The 9,281-nt window shown below is 48.4% G+C and overlaps 1 protein-coding gene across 7 annotated transcripts in view; it reads left to right on the top strand.

Annotated features, from left to right (window-relative positions):
• The first annotated feature begins 465 nt into the window (after positions 1-465).
• Positions 466-9,281, top strand: part of CRTC1 (CREB regulated transcription coactivator 1) — a 46,833-nt gene continuing 38,017 nt past the window's right edge. For 6 of the 7 annotated variants that reach the window (XM_083720454.1, XM_083720453.1, XM_083720451.1 and 3 more), the window contains exon 1: positions 467-654. In XM_083720454.1, coding sequence (XP_083576580.1) covers positions 526-654 — 129 coding nt within the window. In that variant the 5' untranslated portion in view covers positions 467-525. Of the gene's footprint in view, positions 655-9,281 lie in introns of all 7 variants that reach the window. The other variant, XM_083720452.1, reaches the window with a different exon arrangement.

Below are 9,281 nucleotides of genomic sequence, written 5' to 3'. Positions count from 1 at the left end.
CTGCCTATTTCCAAGTTTGCGCGTGCGCAAAACCAATCTCTCCCTCTCGCCACCCACCTTTTGGTTCGCGCATGCGTGCCGCGCCTCCTCCAGTCCTCCCGCAAGCCTCCCCTTCCATCCCTCTCCCTCTCTTTCTGTTTTGCGCGTGCGCGTAGTTGCATCCCGAGTTCTTTTCTCTCCGCCCAGCCTACTTCCCGCTCGCGCGTGCGCGCTGCGTCCGATCCGCCAGCCGTCCTCCTCCTCCCCCCCTCCTCCTCCTGCTATTCTGCCCGTGCCTACGCCTGCGCAGTCGCGCGCCTGTGGGCGGAGCGTGCGCAGTCGGCCGCGCCGCCTCTCCTGCCAGCCCTCTCTGCCTTTTCCGCGCCTGCGCAGTCGCCCAGATTTTGCTTGTTTGGTTGGCGGCGCGGCGGCCGGGTGGGGGAGGAGGGAGAGAGGGAGTGAGGGCGCGCGCGGGTGCGCAGGCGCACTGGCGCCCGGAGCGGGAGGGGGCGGCGGCGGCGGCGGGAGGGATGCGGACGGGGGAAGATGGCGGCCTCGTCGAACAACCCGCGGAAATTCAGCGAGAAGATCGCGCTGCACAACCAGAAGCAGGCCGAGGAGACGGCGGCCTTCGAGGAGGTCATGAAGGACCTCAGCCTCACGCGCGCCCACCGGGTGAGCCCGGGCTGAGGGGTGGAGGCGCAGGGCGGACGCCCCCTCAGGGAGGCAGGGAAGGAGGGAAGCAGCCCCTCACGGTCGCCTCAGGGGTCGCCAGGGGGGAGGACGCGGGATGGAGGCGGTGGGAAGGCTGGCAGCCCCTCAGGGAAGGAAGCCCGCGCTCGCCTCAGGTCCGTGAGGGGGAAATTAAGCGCGGCGGCGAGGGGGGGGAGTGGGGGGGGGACGAGGAGGAGAAAGGAAAGAGGGAGGGATGGGATGGAGGCGCCTGGCTGACTGACTGAAGGGAGGGAAGCTTCAGCATCACTTCACACGTTTGCGTGCGAGGGGAATATTATGCGTGTGTGTATTTGGGAGGGGGTCTTTGAGGGGTGAGGAAGAGGAGGGAGGAGGAAGACACCCCCCAAGGAGGGAAGCTCAGCATCACCCCATCTGCGTGTGTGAGGGAAAACGTATACATACATACATATACACGCGCGCGCACACACAGGCATGCTGCCCATCTGGGTGTCTTTGAGGGGTGAAGAGGAGGAGAGAGGTGGTGGGAGGAGGAAGGCCGAGGGAGGGGGGGGTGAGAAACGGGGGGGGGGTTGGGTGCGCTTGGCTGGCATACCCCCCCCCTTCTTAGGAAGCCCAGAATACTCTCTCCTCAAGGCATAGCTGTCTTTTTTTAAAAATTCTTTATTCCCAATAGGATTCCTCGCAAGAAAAGGGAAAAGTTGACAGCTATACCTCAAGGGTGTGTGTGTGTGAGAGAGAGGTGAAATGATTGGTGTGGGGCAAGGAAAAGGATAGAGGAAAGAGAGAAGAGGAGGGAAGAGGGAGGGATGGGGGATGTTGGCTGGCACCATCCCAGCTGACATCTCCCCTTCCTCTGCCTCTGGTGAGAGGGAGGGGGGGAATGGTAGTAGTGGGGTTTGGGGGGCTGAGGAGGAAGATGGAGGAAATGGTGATGCCCTAACCGGTTGACACCCCCTTAGGGAGGGAAGCCCAGAATACCCTCAAAGTGGCACCTCTTCCTTGTTCCCCCCTTTCAGAAAGGAGAGTTGAAGGACTGCCTTTTGAATTATATCCTATTGGGGGGTTGGGGGTTGCTGAGAGGTCGACACAGGAACCCTATTTTCTCTGTCTCTCTCCCCCCCCCCTTCCTAAAAAGGTAGTTTACATTTGAGGCAAATGGGGGTGCTTTGAATTTAGGGAACTGGTTCCTTACCCCATTTTCCAGGATTTTAAAAGGCCACATACAAACACACCCCATTTATGGGTGTGAGGGGAAGGGTTATTGGCGGATGTGAAGGAAAATTAGCTATTTGGGGAAACGGGGTTAAGGGGGCAACAGAAAGAGAATTGAGTGGCCTCGGTTTTACGACAGAGGAAAATGGGGCTGTTCTGAGGGTGGGATAAATTGGGAGGAGTGACACCCTATTTTCTTTCTCCCCTCAGAAAAGATGTTAAAGCCTGTTTGGTGGTTTGAGGTTACAGTATTGACACGTGTGTGTGTTTGTGTTTGTGTGTGTGTGTGTGTGTGTGTGTGTGAGAGAGAGAGAGAGAGAGAGAGAATATTTAGGGTGTGATATCCCCCTTCCCATCCTTCAGTAAGGGACTAAAGGACTGCTGCCCCAATTTATGGGTGTGATTAGAAGGGGGGAAGGTTGTAGCTAAATGTAGCGGGACAGCAAACAGAACCCCCTCTCCCCACTTTCTGAATTCAGAAATGTGTGCCAGGTTGAGTGGGGATCAAGAATTGCCCTTCCTCAAACCCATGGGTCAGGAATTGAAATGGGGGATTAATTCACAAAAGGGGAAGAACTGCTGTCTCCCCTCTTTCTCCCTGCTCAGAAAGGTTGTGTGTGTAGGGTTAAGGACCCCCCCTCTCAAATTATAGTGGAGGGGTCTGAAAAATTAAAGAGGGGAATTAGGTGAAGGGCACCCATAGGAATGGGTTGACACCTCCCCCGAAGGAAACAAGGGGGGCAGAGACCATCCTGTCACCCAGTGCTTTGGAATTATTAAATGAAAGGGAGCAGAAGAGAAATAAAAACACTGGGGGAGTGGAAAGGACCCCTCCAACTACTTGCAGAGGGGGTGCTTCTTTATGTCCTCTCCTTTTTCTGTCTCTGGGGAAGTGGGTTGGGTGACTCTAGCAAGCAGAGTGGGGAGACTGCACTTGCCCCCTTGCACCCCAGTAGAAAGTCTGGGACAGAACACACCACCAGTTCAGTGGAACTCTTAAACTGGGGGATAGGGGAGATAAACATTAAAAAGATAGTGTAGAGGTAAGTGGGATCTTATGGGAGAGGGACCTAAATAACTTTTCCTTCTCTGAAGGTTTGAGGAATTAATATATTGTGTGGGAATATTGAGAGCAGGTTAATTACTCCCCCCCAAAAAAATACGTGAAGTAGACCGTTATTGGTGCATGCCTTCCTTTTTGACAGGTAAGGGAAGGTCTGCTCATTTCTACTCCCTTATGAGGAATGTGGGAAAGTTGTGAAGATGCTCTCCTGCCCTGATGTATAGGGGGAGGCATTAATAACCCCCCTCCCAGTTTATGAATTGGGGATGAAAACAAACCAATGCTGCATATATGGGGTTAACGAAATTCTCCCGTTATTATGCTGTGAGTGGGAGTGGATAATTTACTCCCTTCTTGTTATCTGTACAGTATAATGAAAATTCTTAAGGGAGATTAAGGAGCCCTTTCCATTTATTTGCATGTGGGGAGGTCACCATGGGAGATTATTTTGGGGAGTGGGAACTGCTAATGAGCTCTCCAGCTCATGTCTGTGTTGAGGATTTAATGACCCATTTTCTATTATCATTTATTCTGCTATACTGTATTTCTTAATCACCTTCTAAAATATTGGCTCAATGTGATTTACACATAAGATAATTAAAAACAGTGAAAAATACGAAAGCAACAAATGAATCAATTCTCCCTATAAGGGTGTGGGAGAGAATTGTGAGGGAGGGGTTCTGAATTATTCTCCCAGTGCTTGTGTGTTTTGTTATGGGGATATGAATACTTTTTCTTGCATTTAAATTTATAGCCCACCCTTCCACCCAAAGAAACCTAAGGGGTGTTTTTATTTGCAGGGGATTGTGGAATAAAAGGGTGTGCTGATTTCTAATTTAACATGGAGTTTATGTAACCCCCTCCTCATTGTATTTGAATATCAGGTGTTGATAAAGTTCCCTTGTGTGCATGTGAGGGAAAGGAGCAAAGCTTAATAATGCGTGTGTAAATTGTTCCGAGGGGGGTGGCTAACCTGTAGCCCTCCAGATGTTATAGTCCGATGACTCCCATCAGCCACAAACGATGGAATCTGGAGGGCCACGGGTTAGCCACACCTCCGGTAAACGAAAGGTTTGTTTCTAAATCCATGAGCATGTCTTTGTGCATGTGTTCAGAACAGGGGAAATCATTAATAATATTTACTAATTTGAGAACTTGCAGCTGTCCAGTAAAGCCAATGTGAACCTTTTTTTTTTAAATGCTCAGTCGCAATGAAGAGATAACATATGACTCCTGTTAGCATAGATGCTGTTTGTTGGTGGGGGTGAGTCTGCTGCAGTTAATATTGTGTATGGTTGAGGAGTTATGGTGGGAGTGCTTTGCGGACTCTGTGCCTTCTCTGATATGTGTGCTTGAGCTATGACCGGTTATCGTAATGCCCATGAGTGCACATGGATTGCTGCCTCTATCCAAGAGTAGGAGGACACAAACATTACATTTCTTCTGCAATAATGCCACTTTATTTGACCAGGTGGGGGGGGGGGCTGGATTTGAGCAGCACATCCTCATGCCTTTCTCTGTGTGTAGAGCAGTTGAAGGCCGATACTGGCTCCTCATCACAGCACTTCAGCATTGCTAAAAATGTGCAGTGCGCACAATTCTTTAATGCACTAAGTTGTCTGGTTTAGTGTGGGCTTTCTTTGCTGTGGAATTTGAATTTAGTTTGTGTGGTGTGGCTGTTATTAATAAGTAACAACAGTAATGATGCACCTACAACCTGGCACCTTACAATTCATTTTATAATGTTCTCTCTTAGTAATATGGCATTGTTGGCATTTTCTTACAAACGGTGGAAAGTTAATAGCTACCTCTGGGTTTAGGAGAGTCAGTTGTACTAGAGTGTGTTAGCCACTGTGCTCTTGCAAAGTTGACGGCACTGTTAACACACAAACACACCATGGCAAGAGAGCAATAGAGAGCTCGCCGCCTGGAGCTCCTTTCACCAACTTGCCTTCCTCCAGATGTGTTAGATTTCTTTGTCCGTCTATCCTGACCACTTCCCGCCAGTGCTAGAAATTAGCCAGGTGCCAGGCATGATTTGTGACTGGTGCAGGTCCAGTTTTGGCCAAGTGAAGATCTCTGGATGCTAGGTTGGTGACTGGGCAAAGCAAAATGTCACTTAGAGAAGGATCTGAAAGATTTTCCTTGAAGCTTGAATTTGTTTTATTCTGGATTGTTTGATTTGATGTTTTAATGTGTTGTAAGCTGCTTTGAGATTTGTTTTTTTTTAAATATAAAGTGGTATAGAAATGAAATGACTAATAATACTACCAATAATAATCACCATTGAGGGGGAAATGGTGCCAAGACATACCGTTGTGGTGACTGCAACCTGTTAGATTATATCTCTGCCTCCCACACTGGCTGCTGTGAATAAAACACCATCTAGAGGACCACAGATTCCCCCATCCCTGACTATACCCTAGTTGGCATAGGCATCATCATCAGTTGATTATGCATATGGTCTGTTTCTTGATGGGAAGCAAGGCTTGCTTTTCAGTATCTAATGCTTAGGCACCCCCTGTATTAGTCGGGGTCACCCCGAAACAGACTGACACTGCAGCAGGGTTGGGTGCTATCTCAAATCTTTCCAGTTAAGGGTAGAAAAAGGGGCTCTTAAGAACAGGAGACTAGCCTGCTGGGTCAGACTGGTGGCCCAACTGGTCCAGTATTCTGTTCTCACAGTGGCCAACCAAATGCCTCAGTGGGAAGGCCACAAACAAGATCTGAGCACAAAAGCTCTCTCCCCCCCCCCCAATGGTTTTCAGCAATTAGGATTCCTCAGAGCCTCCAACTGTAGAGGCACAGCATAGCAATCATAGCATGAATTTGTCTCTTGGATTCCCCCAGCCCCACATATCAAGCATACAATCGTTGGCCTGTATTTGGGTCAAGTGGGCAGCCGGGCTTTTGTTCTGTTTGGGCTGCTGGTGATCATTACATCTTTAAAAAAAAAAAAAAATTGGGGCCAATCCAGATTAAGGCACTGAGGATGAGATGACTGAGTTTGGGAGATAACATTTTGGGGCAGAAGGAGAAACAGTGAGGGTAGCAATGAAGCTCAATCTTCACTGCTGATGGAGTGTGTGGGGGTGTCCCTTGGGAATATGTGTTAGTCGGCTGATGCAGCGCAATACCCATTTAACATATTCTCTCTAAATTCATTTTCATCTGCTGAGCAGGATCGGCAGTCTAAGCACGCTCCCTTTAACACTGCTGTCTCTGTCACAGGTGCTGCCGTGTAAAGCTTTGTGGAAATGTCATGTCATCTCAGAGGGTCAGGGTTCAAGGGGCTTTTGCTACGTAGGGCCAAGGGTCGGCAGAGTAGCCTTTGCCTGCTCGGGGACTGCAGCACCCATCAGCTGTGCAGCTGTGGATGATGGGAGTTGTAGTCCAAATCACCCAAAAGGTGTGAACTTGATGCAGACAAGTTAATAGCTGGTGACTCTTTCTGAATTTCTCACTGCCCTCACACTGGGGCAGACTATTGCAGAAAAGCAGGTGTGATAGATATAAGAGATTTTAAAAGGAGCTGTGGTGTGATGTTCTGTTGCAGGGGGTGAGTGTTTATTGGGTGATGTTTTCACAGTGGGCTGACAGTATAGTGGTGCGTGTTCCGTTTCAGTGTGCCAGTACATGGAAAGAATATCTTTTATGCACCCTTGAGCCTGTAGTATTCTCTCTCCCTTGCCTCTACAAATGTGGTACCAAAAGAGACCTGGTGAAATTATTCTGCATTTGCAGAACCAGTGTGTGACAGGGATCTCGTCTGCCTAGCAATCTGTTCTCATTCCTGCCACCTGCACAAGAGGTGGGGGTTCTGGTGGCAAATACCCCATGGATAATGTCCCTGCTGCACCTTAATTGGCGCCAAGGGCTCTAAAGCACGCCTCTTCCAGCTATGCCTAGTCTCTTGCGGTTTGGGCAAAAACACGTAACTACAAATTATAGTGTGATTATGGAGGTTGTGCCTCCGGCCTGGTCTTCTACCGAGGCACTTTCTGTCATAGGTGGTTTAAAAAACGAAATCACCCCTCTTTCATCTGCCATTCCCTTACGTGTGCAAGGAATCGCAGGTGCTTTTGTACGTGTGTGTATGTGTGTGTGTGTGTGAGAGAGAGAGACAGAGCCCGCGTGCAAAATGAAATTATAATAGGCCAGGAACAATTGAGCATAGTGTTGATTCTGTCAAAAAGAAGTTTCCTCTTTTGACTTCCTGGTGTTGGGATAGTGTCAATATTTGCTTTTCAGAGGTTCGGAGATAAGCCTAGATAAGGAACAAAGATTACATTTTACTTTTTTCTATATTTTTTTGTCAATGGCTCTTTGGCTGAAATTGTGGATGGACCTGGGTGGTATCAGGTGTTTGGTGACTGAAGTGGCCTAACCCTTCTGTTGACTTTGGATCTGTTGTTATTCTGATAGCAGAACTTCTTGAAGAGTCAGCTCCATCATTGAATTCTACCCTGCACCTCCCCCCCAAATGTGCCCCAGGGGTTCAGTCCTCTTGATCAGCTTTAGTTTTGCCAGAGACACACTCTGAGGAGGGGTAGGGACATAGAGGGCCAAGCCCCCCTCCAAAGTTGTCACATGGAGGACTTGCTCTCCATCCGAACTAGGGAAGTTTTTAATGACTGATGTTTCAATGTATTTTTAATCTTTTGTTGGAAGCTGCCCAGTGACTGGGGAAACCCAGCCAGATGGGCGGGGTATAACTAATAATAATACAGTAACAACAACAACAACATGCTTCTGGATGCCAGCAGCTGGGAAACGCAGGAGGGGAGAGTTGCTCTTATGCTCAGATCCTGCTTGTGGGTTTCCCAGAAAAGTCACCTGGTTGGCCCCTGTCAGTAGAGGAGGCTGGACTAGGTGGGCAGTGGGGTCTGATCCAGCAGGCTCTTCTTATGTTTGGCAGTTGAAGGGAGCCTGGTAGGCTTGAAGGAGAAAGGCTGCCACTCAGTGAAGTTCTTCTTTGCACAACTTCCCTGCTTTGATCTTTAGCATCTTCAGGTAGGACTGGGAAAAGACTCCCTGCCTGGAACCCTGGAGATGTGCTGCTGCCAGTCAGTGGAGATAGCGCTGAGTGGGATGGATGACTCTGTATCAGGCAGCTTCCTATCAGTGTTAAGAATTTCCCAGGTGCCAGGAGAAATGAACTAGATAATAAAAATAACAACAATAAAAATGATTCTCCTTGCCAAAAAAGAGAGAAGGTGCCTAGACATTCCATTGTGGCGACTGCAACCTAGGCTTAAGGTGCCAATTAGCATACATAGCTGCATTTCTAACACTGCTGTCTGTGTTCTTCTGGGACAGTAGCTTCCTATTGCAAGCCCCTTATTTACAGATATTCTGCCCAGGCTGCTTATATTTTCCAGCTAGCTTTTCACTCTGGAAGCTGGTTTCTTGTCTTGATACCTGTGGAAACATCATGGATGAAGTATGTAGCTTGCTTTCCCTTCAAAGGAGCCTTTCCCAACGTGTGTGTTTGTACACACACAAAAAATAAAATAAATGCCAGGAACATCTGGAGGGCACCTGGTCGGGGACGGTTCATCTAGGCAAAATAGTCTTTGTCACTGATGACTGCTTATGTTCTGTTCCTGTTTGAGATGTCTGCAGGCAGAGCAGATGGCTAGTGGGAGAAGCTTTGCTGTGCTGCTAGCTTTGCCCTTAATTTAAAGAAAAATAATAACAATCATTTAAAAGGGAGCAACCACGTACGCTTTAGCACTCTGGGAATATTTTAATGGTATCAAATAATGATGGTTAGCGGAGAACGACCAATCAGTGTGCTAATAATAAAAAGCAATAACAATGGTAATTAGCAAGTCAAAATCTCCTGTTCTGGAGAGTAGGATTCAAACCAATGGCTTCAAGGTACAAGAAAGGAGATTCCGACTAAATATCAGGAAAACTTTCTGACAGTAAGAGTTGTTAGAGAGTGGAACAGTCTCCCCTGTTCTCCTTTGTTAGAGGTTTTTAAGCAGAGGTTGGATGGCCCTCTGTCACGGATGCTTTAGTTGAGATTCCTGCATTGCAGGGCATTGGACTAGAGCAGTGTTTCCCAACCTTTGGTCTCTAGCTGTTTTTGGACTACACTTCCCATCATCCCTGACCACTGGTCTTGCTAGCTAGGGATGATGGGAGTTGTAGTCCAAAAACAGCTGGAGGCCCAAGGTTGGGAAACACTGCTTTAGAGCAGTGTTTCCCAACCTTCAGTCTCCAGCTGTTTTCAGAATACAATTCCCATCATCCCTGACCACTGGTCTTGCTAGCTAGGGATGATGGGAGTTGTAGTCCAAAAACAGCTGGAGGCCCAAGGTTG

The sequence above is a fragment of the Podarcis gaigeae genome (assembly GCF_964106915.1).
Source record: "Podarcis gaigeae genome assembly, chromosome: 18".
In the NCBI taxonomy this organism is placed as follows: Eukaryota; Metazoa; Chordata; class Lepidosauria; order Squamata; family Lacertidae; genus Podarcis; species Podarcis gaigeae.
Note: the sequence above shows the minus strand (reverse complement) of the source record. Positions and strands in the feature narration are given on the sequence as shown.